This window comes from Rhipicephalus microplus, chromosome 5 (assembly GCF_043290135.1).
Source record: "Rhipicephalus microplus isolate Deutch F79 chromosome 5, USDA_Rmic, whole genome shotgun sequence".
Taxonomy (NCBI): Eukaryota; Metazoa; Arthropoda; class Arachnida; order Ixodida; family Ixodidae; genus Rhipicephalus; species Rhipicephalus microplus.
Window position 1 is genome coordinate 165,355,287 of NC_134704.1, and position 23,718 is coordinate 165,379,004.

Below are 23,718 nucleotides of genomic sequence, written 5' to 3' on the forward strand. Positions count from 1 at the left end.
TGATGTGATTATGAAGAATGCCGTAGATAACGTCTCCAAAAATTTAAGCCACCTGGCCTTGTTTATTGTTCACCTAAATGAAAAATGCGAGCCTCGAGAATTCTTCGCTGTTTAGAGGATGCGACGGCATTGGCCGGAATTCAATCCTGTTACTTTCTGGTTAGCAGTCTGGTACCATAGCCACTGGACCACCTTCTAAGTGCATTTTTAATTTATTTTCTTAAAAGAATAGACTGTATACAAAGAATATTCTGAATATATTTTTTAATACTGTTCTCAACACGGATGCCGTTGCAGTGTGTTCGCTTTCAGCGTCTCGAGCATACCATTTCAATGTGTCGTAACTGTATGGTAAGCAATCCTTATTTTTTTAATTTGCATACTGCAGATTCAAGATGTTATTACTGGCACTTCTGCTTTCCTCAAGGGGAGTTGTGTCAGCCTTCGCTCGTGTAAGTCAAACTCACGAAACAGGCTGCTTGGTAAATGGTGCAATTTTGATTTCTTTGTAATAGGAGAATACAAATTAAATAGGATCTTTTAATCACTTATTCGGAATATTTTGTAGCTGATCAACGTAATAATGACTAGGATGCTTCATCAAAAAGGCCGCGAATCAGGCGTACTCGAAGTGCACACCTTCCTTTTCTTGCTTATATAAAAAATTTGGTTTATGCGTCTGACAAAACAAGAATTGTCCAATGAATGTTTTGGGTCAATATGTCCTCAATTATTCCTGTTTATTGGAGTAATAGAAGCATCTGTGTTCACTGGCAGTGTTACAGAATACATACTCCAATTGAAGTGGACGAGAAAGTGACTTCCATCACAGCTCATAAGGTTGCGTAATCAGTCGCGTATATCGAAGATGTTGAGTACTTATCCTGCCGACGGATGAGATAACTGTTTATCAAGTATGAATTTCAATTTAATTTAAGTCTTACTTATTACACCGCTGTTAATGAGAAAAGTTGATGCCTCCTTTGTCTTCCCGGGCTCAACTGTCTGTCGAATTGATTTGGTTGTGTCTTGTAAGAGCAACGAGTTAAAAAAAATTGGCCATCTATCGTACCACACAATCTGCTCCCACTGCAATGGCACACACCATACCAGCTGTCACAACTCAACACTACGTTGCACGCACGCAGGGTGATGTCCCGTCATACCGAGAGCCGTGGCCCATTCCGGCGTTTATCCAGACCAGCGACGAGTACTGGCTGCTGCGACCGTCGAACTTCACCATCAGTGTGCTCCCGAGGTGAGTACAACCTGGTCCTGCTGGAAGGGTGGTTGCCAGATTGCTAAAAGAAAGACTTCTACCAGGGGCGATGCAAGCGGGGGACGCAAGAGAGGGGGGGTGGAGTTCCTTTCTCCAAAACTTTCACCAGCCACCCAACCTTGGCCAGGTGGCACAGCGGCGTGCGTCACCCCATTCCCGCATTATGAGTGTGCTCCCTCAACTCGTTCACGTGCTCTGCACGCGCGGTTGTCTCGTCACCCTGCACGTGCAGCCTCCCCTGTGAATTCCTCCAAGGTTTCAGAAGGAAGGAAGGAAAAACTATTTTCGCAAGGGCTTGGGACAGGGCTCATGAGCTTGGTGGGTGGGGCCTCAAGTTCAGGGCTTTACTGGCTGCTGCAGCCTGCCTGACGTGACGCAGAAGTGCAAGCTGCACCTCTGGGTAACAGCTGGCGAGCTGTGCCTCCCATTCATCGAAGTTATAAGAGCTTGTGCTGACTTGAAAAGGTATGTAAACTTGGTGGTCCGTTTAGGTATCCCCACGAAATGCGGTAGAGTGATGACGAGCCACAAGACGGACAGGCATGCCCATACAGCGTTGAAAAAACATTGAAGGTTGAGAAAGGCTCCCGTTTGAAATATGCGGAGGTCAATTGCATCGTCCCCTTCAAAGTATTTGTGGGAGGAGCTGTATTTTTATCGCGGGCCTCGTTGGTTAGCAAGAATTTCGCGAGGGGCCATTCTTGTAGAGTCGGTATCCTCTTCGATAGCTTCCTTCTGGAGGGTTTCAAAGGATCGAAAGTGCTGTCGAGACTCTGCTCGGTTCGTGAGCCCTCGAGCAAAAGCGTCGACACTTTAGTTCCCCTGTAGGCCTGCGTGTACTGTACACCAGATCACCCTTTATTTGTTCGTTATTCTCCTGCCTACTAATTTGCCCATTTTTATTGAAAGGCGCCCTGTTAAAAAGTAACGGCGCGCTTCGTGCGAGTCGGAGAGAATAATTGTCTGTGGTTCATCTTTCTGTTCCAGCGCATTGATTTCAATAATAATGACAAAACATTCCGCCTTGGTGATCGAGGCTATGTACAGCGATGCACATGTCACCATACTGTTATCGTTGCTAAACACTGATGCAACTGACCATTTAAAATTATACAAACCAAATGTTTTGTATGTGGCCGCTTCGAGGTATAATCTTAAAAGGTTTGACCCAGCACGGTGGTCTAGTGGCTAAGGTACTCGGCTGCTGACCCGCAGGTCACGGGATCAAATCCCGGCTGTGGCGGCTCTATTTTCAATAGAAGCGAAAATGCGTGTGCTCAGATTTTGGTGCACGTTAAAGGACCCCAGGTGGTCAAAATTTCTGGAGCACTCCACTGCGGCATCCCTCATAATAATATCGTTGTTTTGGGACATTAAACCCCACATATCAATCAATATAATAATTTAAATAGGTTTCAGAATATTTGCGACATATAAAAATCTGTTTGTGGCGTCAAGCTCTCGTGAACCAAGAGCGATTCGTCGACAGCCTTTGCGGGACCGAGAAATTAAGTCATCAAAGAGGATGTGTTTCAGCGAGTGCAATGTGCGTGTCTATGGTCAACAGCCTTAATGCTATGACAATAATATTGAGGTGGTGGTGCAAATTCTGTGAGTATGTTACCGGTAAAACACTAATTTGCTGTGGCAGTCATGTCTTCTCAGGGCTGATGCCATACCACCATGCTTTCACGTGCGTTTGTATAGAGTGCTCGGTATTTGATTTCTTGGATGCCAAGTTTGTGGTGAAGCTTTAAATAGATGAGTATGAAGAGCATAAACCTACGTCGGCCCTTTGAGTCGCTTGGACCATTGAAATGCGCAGTGTTCAGTTTCATATGAGTTTCCTTTTGCCGTGGTTTTCATCGGAGGATAACAACGCCGTATGGATTTTTTAAAACTTCCTTTTAGTCATTTTTTCCAATTATTTATCTCCGGTTTTATCACTTACATATAAATATTTTGAACTACCATAACTTCCATTATAATTTTCATTTTGTTCATTTTGTTTTATTTGCTTGCTGTTTTTTCCTTAGTTGCCAATTTTTGTTCTATATTTTTATACATGAATTCACGGGAGGTCTCTTTGACAGTTTTTAGTTTGGGACCTCCTTCTGTATTATATCAACTTTTTACTTGCACTCTATTGTACTGAATAAACTTCAAAACTTCAAAAAAAAGCATGATGATGAGCACAAAATTGGCAGATCCCACGTACAGTGGGAATCGATGATATGCGAAGAACAAATGAGAAATGTTCATATGTCACTTTAAAATCAACACAACGTTACGAGGTGGAGATAAATAATGCCGCACATAACTTTCGTGTCATGATTATCATGTTTGAATGTGTCGTTTAGCTTCGTCCTCTATTCACGTCACGTGATACGAAATTAAGTATATGTGGAGCTAGCGAAACGGCCGCGACCACGCTATGAGCATGGTTTGTTGTCATGTTCTTACATGACACGCGTGTCATGATTATCATGTTTGCACCAGTCATATATTTCGACATCCATTGACGTTACGTAGCACCAAATTTGGTAAATGTGGAGCCAGCAAAACGGCCACCAGCACATCATAAAAGGCCCAATATACTCCAATGTAACATTGACGCACGCACGCCGGGCACAGTGACGCTACGTTAGAAAAACGCGAGCAGTTTATAGTCTGACCCCAGGCGCGACCAATGTTGATCAGCACGACCCGACGGCAACCAGCGCGTAATACGACATGCTGCATTTCGCGCCGATTGGTTACCGTGACAACACTGCGTCTCCCTCTTTTCGTGACGGTGGGACGCCGGGTGCGCTGAAACGCGCAGCGTCAAAGCAACTCAGCGTTGCGCACACCTGCGAGCATATGGCAGGACCAGCGCCTGCCGTGGCAACGCTAGCGTGACGCGACGAAACGAACGCCGGCGAGCACGTGCACCGCGTCACGTCGAAATGTTTTGGCGCCATGACTGTGACATGTAGTCATCTTCTCACATGACATTCATCTCATGATTATCATGTTTGTACCATTCACATACCGTTGTCACCTATTGGCGTCACGTAATACTAAATTTGGCATATGTGAAGCTAGCGAAACGGCCGCGAGCGCATCATCAGTGTGGCATGTGGTCATGTTGTTACATGACAAGCATATCGTGATTAATATGTTTGAATGTGTCATTTACCTATGTCGTCCGTTCACGTCGCGTAATGCTGAGTTTGGTACATGTGAAGCTAGCGAAACAGCCACGAGCGCATCATGAGCGTAGCATGTAGCCATGTTGTTACATGATACGCATATCAGGTTTGTCATGTTTGCACCAGTATCATAGCTTCGTCATCCATTCACGTGATATAATACCAAATTTGGTATAAGTGAAGGTATCAAAGTGGCCGTCAGCGCATTATGAGCGTCCCATGTAGTCATGTTGTTGCATGACACGCCTCTCATGATTATCCTGTTTGCACCAGTCACATACTTTTGTCATTCATTCACGTACTGTAATACCTAGTTTGGTGTATGTGGCACTAGCGAAACGGCCGCAAATGCATCAAGAGCGTGTTATGTGGTCATGTCGTTACATGACTAGCATGTCATGATTTTCATGTTAGGGTTGGTCGCTTGTGTTCGTCACGCAATCATGTCATACCATCCAGTTTTGCAGTATGTCATGTGGACGAAACCACCGCAAGAGCTGCAGGACCATGAAATGTAAATAATGACATTCTTCACTACATATCGTGATTTTCAAGTTGTGACTAGTCAAATATGTTTTTCATGCAGTGATTTATGCCATACTTAGTATAGCATAGATACCATTATCGACACGGCCAGGAAAGCTAAATGTCGTAGGCGGCTAGATAGATAGATAGATAGATAGATAGATAGATAGATAGATAGATAGATAGATAGATAGATAGATGGATAGATAGATAGATAGATAGATAGATAGATAGATAGATAGATAGATAGATAGACAGACAGGAAGGTAGACAGATAGATAGATAGATAGATAGATAGATAGATAGATAGATAGATAGATAGATAGATACATAGATAGATAGATAGATAGATAGATAGATAGATAGATAGATAGATAGATAGATAGATAGATAGATAGATAGATAGATAGATAGATAGATAGATAGATAGATAGATAGATACGCTCAAAGTCACCGAAGTTCGCTAAGAAATGCTTCGCATTTAAAAAGCATTTTACGCCGCTTTGACGATGTATGTATCCTGCAGCTCATGTTTCGTTTCGAATAATATCCAAGACTGATGACGCAGCGTGCTTGCCGAATAAAATGTTGCCTTAGTTGTTTTGACAGTTCGCTTGACCTTCATAACGTACAATACCCACTAGGATCGAACATGTTCATGGTTACATCGAGATTCGCCTCTGCTAACCAAGCCTGATTTCAGAAAACCTTCGAAAATGGTATTGCTGCTTTCGTTTTTTTTTCAGCTCGTATTCATAGCAGCGGTTGTATACCGCCCGTGGCTCAGGTGCATGTGAGGATATAATACTTTTCGTGGCAAAACCATAGCATAAGGAGGGACGCCATAGTGTAAGACTCCAGACTGATTCCGGCCAACTGAGAAAACATTTTCTAACGATGGAAATGCGAAGGTTAGGTTAGGTTGAGTTATATTAGTTTAAGCTATGTAGCGCCGTGAAACCACCAAAAACGACGTCATCTAAAGAGATAGTGTTGTTTTGTTGCGAGTACGAAACTGCGATAGGTGAAATATTGTGAAAGCACACAAAACGGCATGAACTAGCCACGTACTGCGTCTTGTACCGTTACAAGTGCGAAACTGCTATATTGTGTTATTCTCGTGAAAGCGCATGCAAGCATCGTGAAACCTTAAAGAACGATGTCATTTAGCGAGATACAGCGTTCTGTACTATACTAAGTTGCTGAAAAACTCTGAGGTCATGCAAATACCTTAATTGTGAATGAAACAGTGTAATAGAGCGTTTTTAGATACAAGTGCGAAGGTTAGGTTAGGTTAAGATATAAAGCGTCATAAAACCGCCTTGAACAATGTCAGCTAGTGAGATGCAGTGTTTTTCACCATTACAAGTCGGAAACTGCGATATCTAATGTGAAAGCGCATTAAACCGTTGTAATGTTGCAGAAAGCATTGTAATGTAGCGAGTAAAACAATTTCTAACGATAGAAGTGCGTAGGTTAGGTTAGGTTGAGTTATGCTAGTTTAAGCTAGGTAGCGTCGTGAAACCACCAAAAACAACGCTATCTAACGAGATAGTGTTGTTTTGTTGCGAGTATGAAACTGCGATAGGTGAAATATTGTGAAAGCACACAAAACGGCATGAACTAGCCAGATACTGCGTCTTGTACCGTAACAAGTGCGAAACGGCTATATTGTGATATTGATACGATGACAACAATGACAACAACGATGACATGATACGATGACAACGGACAAAAGGTGCGCATACACCAAGCCCCACTTCTGTTCACATTGAGCGTTATCCTAGCTTACGCTTCGACTATCCTAAACCAACAGGCCTTCTCTGCCATTCTTACGCCTAAATCTAAGCACACTGGTGTTAGTATTTTAAGGCAACGTTTTGGCTGCAAGACACCTCTTTTACTTGCCGAGCCTCTGCCCCACAACACAGGTCAGACTGATGATGATGAGTATGTACATGTGGTAAGATGACGCGTATGACTAATGTTCACACCTATTTCCCACCCACGCGTGAGCAGCCAGCCAGGACGCGTCTTAGACGGAAACGGAACGTCGAACGAATGGCTTCAGACGTTATAGGTGGACAATCTCCGAACCACGACAGCGATGATCCGAAGAAAGGTCGGTGGGAGTGACACGATAGTTCACTGGGGACGTTTGTTCATTCATTGTATAGGGCCCAATGAAGCGTGACTGAAACTTGTCACACAATCCTGGAGTACGAATGGGCGTCCAAAGCAACACTTCATCCCCCGGACTGAAGGAGACGTCAGGATGAGAGCTGTCGCAGCGTTGCTTGCGGTCTTGCTGATTAGCTTCTGTATTAAGGCGAGCTCGTTGCCGACAATCTTCGAGCCTTGTGATGAACTGCTCTGATACGGTTGCGGAGGCGTTGGTTGGCACATTAAGGAAAGTGATGTCGATGGTGAATGCCGGTGAACGGCCGTACACGAGGTAAAAAGGTGAGTAGCCAGTAGTTATTTGAACAGTGGTGTTGTGGGCAAACGTCACAAAAGGCAAAATGGTATCCCAGTTGTCGTGGTTTGGTGCGATCTACATCGACAGCATGTCTATTAGTGTCCGATGAAATCTCTCTGTCAGCCCATTAGTTTGGGGGTGGTAGGCTGACGTCGTCTTATGTACTGTACCACAGGTTGTGAGCAGGGTTTCGATTATGGTGGACAGGAACGTCTTGCCGCGATCACTCAGGAGAACGCGAGGTGCACCGTGACGCAATACAAAGGCGTTGAGAAAGAAGTCTACGGCGTCTGAAGCAGAACTTGTGCGTAGTGCAGCAGTCTCTTCGTACCTTGTCAGGTGGTCGACAGCAGTCACAATCCAACGATTACCTGCTGGCGTGATGGGGAGAGTTCCGAGTAGGTCTATGCCAATGATGGCAAAAGGAGTCTCGGGACACGGGATAGGTTGCAGAAGGCCAGCACGAGACGAAGTTGGTCGCTTCCGCTGTTGACACAGATGGCAAGATGCAACGTACTTGGCCACAAAGGTAGAGATGCCTCGCCAGAAGAAACGGTTTCTGATGCAGCTTTGTGTTTTGTGAAATCCCAAGTGGCCTGCACATGGGTCGTCGTGAAAGGCTTCGAGGACTTGATGACGTAGAGAACGCGGAAGTACTGGAACCCAGCGGTGTCCATCAGTAGTGTAAACGTAATGATGGAGCACATTCTTATCGAGCTTAAATTGCCGTAGTTGTCGGCGCAATCTAGCATTAGGAGTAGTTGATGTGCCATTTAGGCGTTGGATAATGCGATTGCACTATGGATCATCACGCTGGCGTGTGGCGAACTCGGTGTAGCGATTTGAAGCCGGCGTTTCGATAACCGTAAGGTGTGATAATGTGAGGGGTGACGCAGTGCCTTGCCCACCAGACGAGCAATCAGCTGACGTACTTGATGATGACAGTGGAAGGGGGCAGCGAGAGAGAGCATCTGCATCTTGGTGTCTTTTGCCAGACTTATAGATGACGTCAAAATCGTACTCTTGCAGGCGGAGCACCCAACGACCGAGGCGACCAGACAAGTTTCTCAGTGTCGATAGCCAGCACAAGGCTTGGTGGTCTGTAATCACTGTGAAGTGGCGTCCGTAAAGATACGGTCGAAATGTTTGTATGGCCCAAACCACAGCGAGGCACTCCTGCTCAGTTATGGTGTAGTTCTGTTACGCAGCCGTAAGAGCACAACTAGCATACGCTATAACTCTTTCCCGTACAGTGGCATCCCGCTGTAGAAGAACTGCACCAATGCCATGGCCGCTCGCGTCGGTGTGCAGACATGTAGGTGCGTTCTCGTCGAAATGACACATAACTGGGTCAGACGTTAAAGCATTCTCGAGGGCTTGAAAGGCACGCTCACCGTCGTCGTTCCAAGCGAAAGTTGATCCGGATGTCAGCAGCTTGTGAAGTGGCAACGCGATGGCAGCAAAATGACTAATGAAGCGGCGGAAGTAGGATGCCAGTCTCTGGAAACTTTGTAGGTGTTTCTGATTTTCTGGCCGAGGGAAGCGTATCACGGCAGCAAGCTTGTGAGGATCCGGACAAACGCCCTCTTTGCTGACAAGGTGGCCCAACTTGTTGGCGAAATGGCATTTTTTGTGTTTAGCTGAAGTCCAGCACTGGAAATACACGTCAAAACTTCGTCCAAACAATCAAGATGCTGACGAAAAGAAGATGAGAGAATGACGATGTCATCAAAATAGCAGAGACATGATTTTCATTTTAGGCCGCGTAGAACTGTGTCCATCATGCGTTCGAACCTGGCAGAAGCGTTACATAAACCGAATGGCATGACGTTGAATTCGTGCAGCCCGTCTGGTGTTGCAAAGGCAGTTTTTTCTTTGTCCGCTTCGTGCATAGGTATTTGCCAATAACCAGACCGTAAATCGAGGCTGGAGAAAAATTCAGCGCCTTGCAGAGAGTCAAGTGCGCGTCGACTCGTGGCATCGGGTAGACGTCTCTGCGCGTGATCTTATTAAGAGCTCGATAATCGACGCAGAATCGCACCGAACCATCCTTTCGGACTAGCACCACAAGGCGATGACCACGAGCTGGACGAAGGCCGGATAACATATCGTTTGAGCATATTGCCACCTGGCCATGAACTGCGGCGAGCACGAGCCCGCATCGAGGAGAAGAAACGAGGAAGAAGTTGTTGGGCTAGCGCGCTCTCGCCGAGGCTTTTGTTTTTTGGTTGTGGTGTCCCTGACCTGCGCCTCTGTGACTACGCGGTATTCTTTACCTGAAGTCCCTCTTGTTCACGCGCGACAACTGGTGGAGTCGCTGGGTATTCCCAGTCAATGATCCAAACGCCTCCTGGGAGCCCTATACCCGCAGTCGCAACACCTGTCCACCGGGCCAGCCGGAGAATCCGAGGATTGTCCCCCGAGCGTGAACCTCTACCGGAGATGGCATCAACTGCACCACCCCAGAGCGGTACGGAAAATATTCCGATGGCTAATTACACGCTGCAGAAGCCACGAGTGCCGAAGGTGTTCCGTGGCTCCATGTTGGAGGATGTTGTGGACTGGTTGGCTCACTTTGAACGCGTTGCGGCTTTCAACGAATGGACCGACGCCAACAAGCTGCGGAATGTATATTTCAGCCTTGAGGACGGAGCTCGTACTTGGTACGAGAACCGCGAACCCTTCTCGTCGTGGACGATGTTTTGCCGTCAGCTGCTGGCAAGTTACGCTGACCCCCATCGCCGTGAACGAGCGGAACGGGCCATCCAATCACGCATCCAAATGCCGAACGAGAGCGTGATGGCGTACGTGGAGGACATGACGAGCCTTTTCCGTCGCGCTGACCCAGGTATGGGAGAAGACAAGAAGTTGCGCCACCTAATGCGAGGAGTTAAGGAGCAACTCTTCGCTGGTCTCGTGCGAAGTCCCCCGAATACTGTGGCAGAGTTTTTAACTGAAGCAACGACAATGGAAAACATGCTGCAGCAGCGATCAGCTGTGTACGACCGCCACGTGAATGTTGCCTCGCCGGTGGACCAGATTGGAGTTGCGGGGAGTAACGTCAATCTCGAAGCTCTCTGCGACCTCATCAGATCGGTGGTACGCGACGAGCTGCAGAAGATTCACGGGCCGCCTCCACCTGCTGCGGGATCCATCTCCAGCCTCATCAGGCGTGAAGTACAGCAGGCTTTGCAAGTCCCGCTGTCCAACGATGCTTCCCCGCCTGTACCGATCGAGCCTCACCGTGCATCTTATGCCGAGGCTGTGAGCTGTTACGTCGCTCCTGCATCGTACGCCGAAGCTGCGAGTCGTTACGCTCCTCCACGCCGTTTCGTACACCCTGCACATCGCGATCCACTCCCAGCAGTTCAACCAGTCCAGCATTTCGAGAATCGGCAGCTCCTCCCGCGGAAATCGGACGTATGGCGCACACCGGACAGGCGGCCGCTGTGCTACCACTGTGGCGAAGCCGGACACGTGTACCGCGAATGCCAGTACCGTCGCCTCGGACTTCAGGGTTTCGCCGTCGACTCACCCAGGCCAAGATTTGGCGAAAGACCCAGAGCGATTGAGGAGTACCTGTCCGAGCAGCGCATGCCACTGCTCCCGCGGCGCCAGTCACGATCACCATCTCCAAGAAGGTCTTCGTCAAGTGTCCCGAACTACCCAGGGGCGGCGCCAGCACGGCCGCTCAGCCCTAGGCGGGAAAACTAACGACAGCGACCTTCGGGGGCGGGGCCGCTGATAAACGACACGAACAAGGGCCCCAATCCATGCGAGTACGTACCAGCAGTGGTTCAACGACGACAGCTCCCGAATCAGAAAGCCGACTTTCCCTAGATATACCTGTAGTGCTCGACGGCCGCCACGATATTACAGCTTTATTAGACACAGGGGCCGACTACTCCATCATGAGCAGAAAACTGGCGACGCATCTCAAGAAAGTGGGTACGCCGTGGTACGAGACACGAATCCGTACAGCCGGCGGGCACGTCGTCACCCCTCTCGGTATCTGCACGATTAGAGTCGGCATTCGCAAACGCACATTTCTCTGCAGCTGCCTTATACTTCCTGAATGCTCCCGAGACCTCATCCTAGGCGTCGACTTTTTACGTGAATACGGCGCTATCATTGACCTCCGACAGCGCACAGTGACGTTCTCTACAGACAAAGCAGAAAAGCCTGATGACAGCCATCTCAGTTCGCTTCGTGTTTCGGCCGACATAATCACGTTGCCTCCACGTTCAAGCATCCTGGTTGAAGTCGTGTGTGACGAGATACGTGACGGTGAGGCAGTCGCCGAAGGCAACTTGACACTTTTGTTTAGCATAGGTGTCTGCGCAGCCCGCAGCCTCATTACGCTTCACGACAGACGTGCCACGCTGCTTGTGACAAATTTTAGTAATGAGCAGCGGCACCTGTTTCGACGCACCGCTATCGCTTTCGCCTACCCCATCGAAGACGTTGCTGAATGTTTTTCTGCCGCATCAATAAATAGTGGGCTACAATCGACATCGACCGGCGTTTCTAAGGCTCTTGAAAAGGTGGACATCAATTCGAGCCTCACGCAGAAAGAACGCACAGCGCTGCAGGAGCTGTTGCTTGAATTTCAAGAGTGTTTCGCTTCATCCTCAAAGGTGCGTCAAACGCCCCTTATGAAACACCGGATTATTATACACACCGATGTCTCGCCCATAAAGCAACAACCCTACCGAGTTTCTGCCAAAGAACGTGACGCGATCAATGCTCAAGTCGAAGAGATGCTTCAGGATGATGTTATACAGCCGTCCAATAGTCCATGGTCATCGCCAGTCGTTCTTGTAAAGAAAAAGGACGGAACGTTGCGTTTCTGCGTGGACTACAGAAAGCTGAACGACGTGACAAAAAAAGACGTGTATCCTCTGCCACGCATCGATGATTCACTAGACAGACTACGGCGAGCAAGGTATTTTTCATCCATAGACTTGAAAAGCGGATACTGGCAGATTGAGGTTGATGAAAGAGACCGAGAAAAAACTGCTTTTGTTACACCGGACGGCCTGTATGAATTCAAGGTGCTTCCCTTCGGCCTGTGTTCTGCACCAGCGACATTCCAAAGAATGATGGACACTGTTCTTACCGGTCTGAAGTGGAACACCTGCTTAGTTTATCTCGATGATGTCGTCGTATTTTCGGTCACTTTCGAGGAACACTTGAAACGTCTGCAGGCTGTTCTGGAAGCACTCCACTCTGCGAACCTCACGCTGAAGCCAGAAAAATGCCACTTTGGCTATAAAGAACTTAAATTTCTGGGGCATGTTGTGAGCGCAGACGGTGTTCGACCTGACCCCGACAAGACAACCGCCGTAGCCTCCTTTCCCGTTCCCCGTGACAAGAAAGCAGTACGCCGCTTCCTCGGTCTGTGCGCCTACTATCGTCGCTTCATCGCCAATTTTTCTAGAATTGCCGAGCCTCTGACTCGTCTCACACGTGACGACGTACCATTCGTTTGGAATGAAGAACAGAACGCGGCTTTTATCGATCTACGTGAGCGTATGCAGGCACCACCAGTTCTTGCTCACTTCGACGAGGATGCTGCCACGGAAGTTCATACCGACGCGAGCAATGTAGGTCTCGGCGCCGTGCTTGTCCAACATCAAGAAGGCACCGAGCGCGTGATAGCTTACGCCAGCCGTGCCCTGTCTCGCGCCGAGATGAACTATTCCACCTCGGAGAAAGAGTGCCTAGCAGTAGTGTGGGCCACTATGAAATTCAGGCCTTACCTCTACGGTCGTCACTTTAAAGTAGTTACTGATCATCACTCATTGTGCTGGTTAGCCAATTTACGAGACCCGTCTGGGCGTCTGGCACGATGGAGCCTTCGTTTGCAAGAGTTTGACCTTACCATTGTCTATAAATCAGGCCGCAAGCACGAAGATGCTGATTCCTTGTCACGTGCACCTACCGGAGTTTGTGATCCCGACAATGACGATGACTGCGGCTTTCTCGGAGTCCTCACTGCAACAGACTTGATCGCACGACAACACGATGACGTCGAGATTCGCGCAATCATTGACCAACTAGAAGGACGCAACACACCCGTACCTCGGCACATCTCTCGCAATCTCTCTTCGTTCTGCCTGCGGAACGGTGTCTTGTATAAATCAAACTCGAACGGCAATGGAAAAGCCTACTTGCTAGTGGTCCCATCTGACATGCGAGACGACATTCTTCTGGCCTGCCACGACGAACCCACATCCGGGCATCTAGGTTCTTCACGAACTCTCGCCAGAGTTCAACAGGCGTACTACTGGCCGAGACTTGCTATGTACGTCAAGAGATATGTGAAAAGCTGCCGTGAATGTCAACGCCGCAAATCTCCGCCACTGAAGCCTGCAGGCCTGCTGCAACCAATCACACCACCAAGGTCGCCGTTCGATCAAATAGGCATGGATTTACTGGGGCCGTTTCCTCTGTCATCTGCCGGTAACAAATGGATAGTTGTAGCGACAGATTATCTAACGAGATACGCCGAGACAAGAGCCCTGCAACGAGCTACAGCTTCCGATGTTGCCCAGTTTTTCGTCGAACAGATCGTTCTTCGCCATGGCGCCCCGTCTTGCGTCATCACTGATCGCGGAACAGCTTTCACGGCTCAGCTCATTGACGATGTATTCAAGCTAAGCTTCACGAGCCATCGCAAGACGACGGCGTATCATCCGCAGACTAACGGCCTGACGGAACGACTTAACAAGACCATCGCCGATATGTTGTCCATGTATGTAGACGTTCAACACAAGACGTGGGATCAGGTCCTTCCATACGTAACATTCGCCTACAACACTGCCATCCAAGAAACGACACGATTCACACCGTTCCGTCTCGTCTATGGGCGTGAGGTCCAGACCATGTTGGACGCTATGTTGCCACACGATTACGACGGGTCGCTCACACCTGACGCTGAGCAGCTTGCTCAGTTTGCCGAAGAAGCTCGACAGTTGGCACGCCTGCATATTACGCAACAACAAACTGCAGATGCACGCCGCTACAATCTTCGCCATCGACAGGTCGAATACCACCCAGGAGATCTAGTTTGGGTATGGACTCCGGTTCGCCGCCAAGGGTTGTCCGAAAAGCTCCTGAGTCGCTACTTTGGACCCTACAAAGTAGTGCGTCGCATCAGTGACGTGAATTATGAGGTGGTTCCATATGGAACCATGTCACCCCAGCGTCGAAAGCACTACCCAGAGATTGTTCACGTTGTACGGCTCAAGCCGTACTTCGTACGTTAGTGGGACCGTACCTCAGCCTTGTTCTTTTGTTGTTGTTTTTTTTTTCTTAAGTGTGCCCACAGTGTGCATGTCTGCTTTACTTCCGCTTATCCACTACCATTCGCGCGAGCATCGGGGCGATGCTTTTTTTTCAGTGGGGGAATAATGCCACCTGGCCATGAACTGCGGCGAGCACGAGCCCGCATCGAGGAGAAGAAACGAGGAAGAAGTTGTTGGGCTAGCGCGCTCTCGCCGAGGCTTTTGTTTTTTGGTTGTGGTGTCCCTGACCTGCGCCTCTGTGACTACGCGGTATTCTTTACCTGAAGTCCCTCTTGTTCACGCGCGACAATATTAGCAACGTTGTCCTCGATGATTTTCCGCTCTGCGGACGACACTCGATATGGGCGGCGGCGTACGATTGTATTGCCTTCAGTTTTAATTTGATGCATGGCGACAGAAGTGCGACCCAGAAACTTGGAATATACATCAAATGAAGCGCTGTGTTTTTAAAGCACACCCAAAAGATCTTGCTTTTGCGCTGACGTGAGATCGGGATTTGTTGTGGCTTTTAAAGCACCCGTTGCAGCGTGGTCATCAGTACTCGTAGAAAAAGAGGGCGAGTCTCCGTGAAGGGGCACCAGAGAAAGTGGTTCGGTATCTGTGAAGCAAACCCCACTGGTGCCTTGGGGCAGTGCAACAGGCAATGAAGTGGGGTTAACTGCCGTAACTAATGCTCTGCCATCACGAAAGCGCACCAGGCTAGGAGTGATGGTAAGTCCACCAGAGATGTAACATTCACACGGTGCTAGGAACACATCACAAGTATCGATCTTATCTGATGTCAGGGTCAGAATATGCTCACTACTGGGAAGAATAAAACAGTCATCAGTGGTGACGAAACGCTGGCTATGGGTATAGTTATCAGACGAAAGCGCAGTATCTGACATGTGAATGACCCTCTGACGGCAAGATATCACGGCTGAAGCTGAGGAGAGAAAGTCCCATCATAAAATGAGCGGATTGGTACACGATGACAGAACAAGTAGCTGTATATGGTAAAGGATGCCCTCAATAAAAACTCGTAACGTGCAAACACCAGAAGACTGAACAAAAACCGCATTAGCACAGCGAAGGGGAGGGCCATCATACGGTGTCTTCACTTTGCGCAAACGGGCACACAAGTCCACACTAATAACTGAGAGCGATGCACCTGTGTCCACCAAGGCTTCAGTCCATCTACCCTCAACACACACTGAAAGTACATTTGAGGGGCGTTCCGGAGGAGTTCGATGCAGTCCGCCAAATGCAGCTTTCCCCCCTGAAGCTGCACTGTTTAGTTTTCCGGGCGATGATCAGACGCCGTGGTAGCCAGGCGAAGTGGTGACGAGGAATGGCGCATAGGTGACGGCGAGCGACAGCGCGAGGAGCTGTAGATACTGGCTGCATCGAAGTGCTGCGGAGAGGGTGAGCGGCGTTGGTAAAGTTGGTATGGGTGACGATGTTGTGGAGAGGGGCCAAACTCATCCCTCTCGTAGTCACCATAGCCCCGCCTTTTGTCTTGTTGACGTCGACGACAGAACCGTGAGATGTGGCCGCGTATTCCGCAATAATAGCAAATGGGTCGAGATGGACGCCAGGCTTGAAACGAAAGAGGCGTTGCTCTTTGGGCAAGGACATTCAGTGAAGGCTGCATAGTTGATACATACTGCGGTGATTGCTGAGGAGGTGACGCTGCAACCACCTGAGCGTACGTCGGCTTTGGAGTGGTATGCGAGCTCGGGACTTGCTCACACGTCATGGACGCTAGTTCCTCCCTCACAATGTTCCGGAGGCTGCCTGAAGGCGTCATGCGGAGCTCATAAGATGACGAGGTGGCTTGGAGTTGCAGCTCCTCGCGGATCATAGACCGCATCAACGCATGGAGCTCACCGTCATGCGTTGGCCTGATATCTGCTGTTTCAGGTTGCAAACGTATAGGTTGAAGGTCATCGAGTCGCTGACACGTACTGATCATATCGGCAACCGTGGTCGGGTTCCTTGCCGCCAGAGGGGTAAATGCGACGGCGCCTATGCCCTTGAGCAAATGGCGAACGCGGTCATGCTCCGCGATCGAGCTGTCAACGCGACGGCATAGGGCGAGGACATCTTCAATGTACGATGTATAGGACTCGCCGGAGTGCTGGACACGTTCAGCAAGCTTCCGTTTGGCGATGTCCGCACGTACAGAAGGGTTGGCAAATATCTGACAGAGCTGCTGCTTAAAGGTAGGCCATTCTGGGAAATCCAGCTGATGGTTGAGAAACCATGTCTTAGCGACACCCGTCAGGTAGAAAGGTACACGGGACAGCTTCACAGAATCATGCCAATAGTTGAGCGCACTCACACGGTCGTACTCATCCAATCAGTCTTCAACGTCTTCACCGCGAAGGCCGGAGAACATCGGGGGATCTTTTTGAGGGGCGGTGACAGTTCAAGAAGGCGTGGCCAAGGGTGCAGGCGGGGTGGATGGAGCCGTATTGTTGTGCTCGTCTTGCGACATGACCGTAGGCTGACTACGCTAATGGCGACCCGACCGGAGCTCCAGGGATGATTTGTTGTCGAAGATAACGAAAAGGCGCTGCAGGGAGAGAAGCAGGGGATCGGAAAGCACTCTCCACCACTTGTAAGGCAACGTTTTGGCTGCAAGACACCTCTCTTACTTGCCGAGCCTCTGCCGCACAACACAGGTCAGACTGATGATGATGAGTATGTACATATGGTTATGAGATGACGCGTATGAATAATGCTCATAGTATACGTTTCGCTTCTATGGAAACGCAGCTGGCTTATGCGGTAATTGAACTCCCTTCTTCGATCCTTGCATCGCAACACCTTAACCAGCTAACTAATGGGTGGTTGATGCTTGAAATGTACAGTGGTTGTCCATTTGCTGTAGCTTCAGTTTACAAACGCACTTCCTTTTTATATGAATCTAACCATCGTGTTTGTCCCATAAACAGTTGGTAATATTGTGCATTACAAAAAATTCTTGAAAGTGACGGAAGTATCGGCGAACTGCCATATTGCACTCTTGACGCCTTTGAAAACTTGACAAGCAGTTATTTCTAGCTCTCCGTGATTTTTAAACTATTGCAGCAGCTCACAATGCAGCAGCAGTTCGTGCCTTCTTTCCAGGATGACGAAGGAGAGGCGCCCTTAGCGTGTGAAATGTGACATAGGAGCCCCAAGGAACATGTTTTCGTGTGCGCAATAGGAAAACCAAGCAAGCGTGGGCTGTTCGAGCGACCGGAGTTTTGCCCTTTTTTCAGGGCGGTGGACGGCACTGTGCAAACTGAAGCCTGTCTACCAAAGCCCCCCCTTATGAACAAACACAGCGAAAACAGAACGCACAAGTTACTCGCCTTCGTGCCCCCCGTCCCCCCCTGTAGACGAACTTCTGACTGCCTGCAGTATTAACAGTAGTGGATGATTGAGTATGCTGTTGAAGGCTCATGATGAAACTGGCGAAATATGCACGAAGAGCTTCGTCCTGTGTTTTTCGTGCGTATCGCGCTACTTTGATCACGAGCAGATGAAGTATCCGGAATAGGGAATTGCATTGGTAAGCAGTCATGCTCATTGCGATTTCCTGGTGACGTTTCGTGTGTAGAGAGAAATCTTTATAATATTTTTCTTAGGCGGTGTGAGTGTTGTAGTTCCTTAGTGTTAGCTTAACATGCAAGTAAATGATAAAGCGTTACGTGAAGCACACGTGTGACTTTTGAATAAGTTTTATGAGCCTCACTGATATATGTTCATTAGAGGGTTGATGAAGGCAATATATTGCATTCATCAAGCCTATAATGCAAACACGCGCTAGCCCTTGTCATTAGACGCGTATCATATTGTGATGCGAGATGACGCACTGTGAGACGATGAAATACGTTTGTGAAACTAATAGTATTCTGTTGCACTGATATAGTATAGCGTCATTTATTACAAATAGTTGGCTGCAAACTAGGGAAATCTATAGTTTGAGGGCAGCTGACATTTGTACACATATACAGGTCTTACTTACAGGATTTTAGCTCCAGCAGCAGGAATCCAGATATTGCCACGTTCCATTTCACAAGTTTTTGTTATCGTTCCGAAACACCACACGATTCTTGGCGCAAACCGCGCCTGCAGGTTTCGAGAAGGTTCCGGACTGTAGTAGATCATTTCGATAAGATCACGCCCACTGTGCGAACGGTACAGATTGTTCAGGAACCTACGCCACCGCCAGCGATAACGCTAGAACATTCGACGGCTATTGTATAAATGCCGACGCACTTCGCCGCTTGTCAGTTGTTGATCGAAGGCCGACGCTGCGTTCACCGCTATCAGTCCGAGACTGCTATCTGTGCAAGACTGCTGCTGTAATTAGACTTTCCCTTTACCGGGCACAGGTTCGCCCAAATAAACAGTTAAATCCCAACACGAAGTTTTCTGTCTTTGGCCACGTCACGACCTCGTGACATCTGGTGGAGGTGCTGCTTCGTTCATGTACCGGACGCCCCCGTCAAGCAGTGAACCCAGCCCTCGTCGCGGAAAAGACACCGACGCCAACCAAGAGCAGCGAACGAGCCGCCGACAGCAAGCTCTCCCACCGAAGTACGGCCTTCTACAAGACAAGGTGCGGAAGACCAAGACCATGACCTCGACTGCAGCGACAATGAGAAGCGGAGCGTCCCAGCCCGCGATCGTCATTCATCAACCCAGGGAACCACCAACGTTCCATGGCTCATCGTTTGAAGACCCGGAAACCTGGCTAGAAACGTACGACCGTGTGGCCGCCCTCAACCACTGGGACAACGAAGAAAAGCTCCGTCTTGTGTACTTCTACCTGGAAGACACCGCAAGGACCTGGCTAGAGAATCGGGAGTCCACGCTCCGAACATGGGATGTCTTCTGCGGCGCATTTCTGCAAACGTTCGCAAGCGTCACTCGCAAAGAGAGGGCCGCTGCTCTGCTCGAGACCCCAATCACGAAACATCGAATCATAACCGAAGAAAATGCCAGACCACTCCGTCAGAGACCGTACAGGGTTTCGACGCGAGAACGTGAGGCAATGAAGAGACAAGTTGATGAAATGCTGCGAGATGACATTATCCAGCCGTCCAAGAGTCCGTGGGCATCCCCCGTGGTGTTAGTGAAGAAAAAAGATGGGACCCTACGTTTCTGCGTCGACTATCGCCACCTGAACAAAATCACAAGAAAGGACGTGTATTCTCTCCCACGAATAGACGACGCACTTGATCGGCTCCATAACGCCAAGTACTTCTCGTCAATGGAAACCAAGACTGGCTATTGGCAAATCGAAGTCGACGAAAGAGACCGAGGGAAGACGGCATTTATAACACCGGATGGCCTCTTCAAGTTTAAGGTGATGCCCTTCGGCCTTTGCTCAGCGCCTGCAACTTTTCAACGCGTTATGGATACAGTACTGGCAAAATTGAAGTGGCAGACTTGCCTTGTGTACTTGGACGACGTCGTCGTGTTTTCCTCGAGTTTCGACGAGCATCTTCGGCGCCTTGAAGCTGTACTTCAAGCCATCAAGACGTCCTGACTCACACTGAAGCCAGAAAAGTGCAGATTTGCGTATGAGAAGCTCTCATTTCTGGGGCACGTTATCAGCAAGTCTGGAGTTCGTCCCGATCCACGGAAAACAGCCGCCATCGCCGACTTCCCGCCGCCCACTGACAAGAAGGCCGTGCGCCGATTTCTGGGCCTGTGCGCCTATTATAGGCGGTTCGTGAAAAACTTCGCCCGCATCGCCGATCCTCTCACTAACCTTACCAAGGCCGACTCGGATTTCAAGTGGGAAACGCCACAGGAACATGCTTTCCAGGAGCTTAAACATCGCCTCCAGACGCCTCCGTTACTTGCCCATTTCGACGAATTCGCCGAGAAAGAAATACATACTGACGCAAGCAGCGTAGGTCTTGGCGCCGTTCTTGTGCAGAGGGCTGACGGACTTGAAAGGGTTATTAGTTACGCCAGCCGATCACTATCCAAAGCAGAAGCAAGTTATTCCACAACAGAAAAGGAGTGCCTCGCCATCATCTGGGCTACGTCGAAATTTCGCCCCTACCCCTATGGCAGGCCCTTCAAAATTGTGAGCGACCACCACGCCTTGTGTTGGCTAGCCGCCTTGAAGGACCCTTCAGGTCGCCTCGCACGATGGAGCCTGAGACTTCAAGAATATGACATTACTGTCATTTACATGTCCAGCAAAAAACACTCCGACGCTGACTGTCTCTCTCGTGCGCCTGTCGACCAACCGCTACCCGGCGACTCGGATGACGACTACTTCTTGGGAACGATAACTACCGACGACTTCGCTGAACGACAGCGGGCCGACCCGGAACTTAAAGCCCTAATAGAATACCTCGAAGGCAGGACCGCCGAAGTCCCGAAGGTATTCAAGCGCGCCCTTGCGTCGTTCTTTCTACGAAACGGTCTTCTACAAAAGAAAAACTTCTCACCGCTTCGAGCTAAGTACCTACTTGTGGTGCCTTCAGCTCTGCGACCAGAACTCCTGCAGGCCCTGCACGACGATCCGACGGCAGGGCACCTCGGTGTTTCCCGCACGCTCGCGAGGATACAAGAAAGGTACTACTGGCCACGTCTTACCACCGACGTCACTCGTTATGTGAGGACATGCCGGGACTGTCAGCGACGCAAGACACCGCCGACAAGGCCAGCGGGACGTCTGCAGCCAATTGATCCACCGTGCCGACCTTTCCAGCAGATTGGTATGGACCTACTGGGGCCGTTCCCGACGTCGGCTTTCGGAAACAAGTGGATCGTGGTAGCTACCGACTACCTCACCCGCTACGCCGAGACAAAAGCCCTGCCAAAAAGCAGTGCATCCGAGGTAGCGAAGTTCTTCGTCGAAAATATCGTCCTACGTCACGGCGCCCCGGAGATCCTTATCACCGACAGAGGAACGGCATTCACTGCCGACTTAACTCAAGCGTTCTTGGCATACAGCCAAACAAACCACCGCCGGACGACAGCGTACCACCCACAGACCAACGGCCTCACCGAGCGGCTTAACAAGATGATCGCCGACATGCTGTCAATGTACGTCGATGTCGAACACAAGACGTGGGACGCCATTCTTCCGAATGTGACCTTCGCATACAACACGGCGGTGCAGGAGACGACGCAGATATCTCCATACAAATTGGTCTACGGAAGGAGCCCGGCAACAACGCTCGATGCCATGTTACCCAACGTCACCGACAAAGAAAACCTCGATGTGAGCGAGTACCTTCAACGCGCCGAAGAAGCCCGACAACTTGCGCGTCTCCGTATCAAGAATCAACAGACGACCAACAGCCACCGTTACAACCTTCGACGACGCTTCGTGGAATACCAGCCCGGTGAACGTGTTTGGGTGTGGACGCCGATACGCCGACGTGGACTAAGTGAAAAGCTTCTGCGACGGTACTTCGGACCGTACAAGGTGGTTCGACGTCTCGGCCCACTTGATTACGAGGTTGTCCCCGACGGCATCACGAACTCTGAACGACGCCGATCGCGACCTGAAGTCGTCCATGTCGCGCGCCTCAAGCCGTTTCATGCACGTTAACAAATTGAAACAGTGTTTCTTGTATTATTGTTGTATTGTAATTTATTCATTGTACTTTCATCATTATTGTATCTTCATCTTTAGTTAAAGCATCGGGACGATGACTTTTTCAGAGGGGGGCAATGCCACGTTTCATTTCACAAGTTTTTGTTATCGTTCCGAAACACCACACGATTCTCGGCGCAAACCGCGCCTGCAGGTTTCGAGAAGGTTCCGGACTGTAGTAGATCATTTCGATAAGATCACGCCCACTGTGCGAACGGTACAGATTGTTCTGGAACCTACGCCACCGCCTGCGATAACGCTAGAACATTCGACGGCAAGGGTATAAATGCCGACGCGCTTCGCCGCTTGTCAGTTGTTGATCGAAGGCCGACGCTGCGTTAGCCGCTATCAGTCCGAGACTGCTATCTGTGCAAGACTGCTGCTGTAATTAGACTTTCCCTTTACTGGGCACAGGTTCGCCCAAATAAACAGTTAAATCCCAACACGAAGTTTCCTGTCTTTGGCCACGTCACTACCTCGGGACAATATTATATTCGTATTGAAGCTGGTCTCGTCACCTAATTTTGAAACCTCAATATTTTTTGCGCAGGACGCCAACTCAGGCATGCATGTCTTAATCCGTCTCTTTTAGAGCAATGTTCCTAATGGCAACAGCAAAAAAATATAAAACATGGAAATGAGAGGGACACTAACACAAAGTGCCTCGTGTCACTCGCACAGTTGCTCATATCGTGTGGTGGCCTTGAACGATATTGTAAGGTTGAGAAAAGCACGCTTCACATTCCGCTGCAATCGCTGCAGCTCACTGAAGCCTGGCACTCGGTGTCCCATCGTGGAAGCTGCTGCTGTGCGCTACGAGTCAATATTCAATCGCGCCGAGTGCCTGCGAAACTCTGCCCAGGTGAGCCCACGAGCATGTTGCAGGAACTTTACTCAAGACTATATATAAAGCTCCACCTAATCTTAGGTAATAGACTACCTGGTCCTGCTCAACTTGATATGCTAGTGGCGATTAGTGATGTTGCTGGAAAAACTTTTCCCTAACCTGCAAAAAGTTGGGAGACAATAATTTGTAACTTGCGTGTTTTCGTACGTTTATAGAGCACATCAATCAAAATCCAACTACAGCAATACACTTGTCATACTATTGTTGTTCCTTCTCATTGAGAGTGGCCGTATTTTTTGGCCTAAGCCCCGAATTCCATGCTTTGTATTTGCTTCACCATTCAGTTATACTAACGTTATTTATTTTGACCAAGGTATGACAAACACGATGCCCCTTTATTTATTTCATGAAGGTGATAAAAACCAGTTTGCGGCCCAACTTACTATATCACACTTTTATCTTGCGCGCAGTGGCTGTTTAC

The 23,718-nt window shown here is 49.1% G+C and overlaps 1 protein-coding gene across 1 annotated transcript; it reads left to right on the forward strand.

Annotated features, from left to right (window-relative positions):
- The first annotated feature begins 392 nt into the window (after positions 1-392).
- LOC142818014 (uncharacterized) lies at positions 393-23,317 on the forward strand. The gene is made up of 3 exons (XM_075896175.1): positions 393-452; positions 1,149-1,258; positions 23,153-23,317. Exons 1-3 carry the CDS (start codon positions 396-398, stop codon positions 23,298-23,300), a joined length of 315 nt encoding a protein of 104 aa, XP_075752290.1. The 5' UTR covers positions 393-395; the 3' UTR covers positions 23,301-23,317.
- The last annotated feature ends 401 nt before the right edge of the window (positions 23,318-23,718 follow it).

Bases quoted from the DNA above. Each gene is read 5' to 3' on its own strand.
- LOC142818014 (XM_075896175.1), top strand. From the start codon at position 396: ATGTTATTACTGGCACTTCTGCTTTCCTCAAGGGGAGTTGTGTCAGCC. The intron at 453-1,148 runs GTAAGTCAAACT...GCACGCACGCAG, and splicing joins TTGTGTCAGCCTTCGCTCGT to GGTGATGTCCCGTCATACCG. The intron at 1,259-23,152 runs GTGAGTACAACC...CAATCGCTGCAG, and splicing joins ACCATCAGTGTGCTCCCGAG to CTCACTGAAGCCTGGCACTC.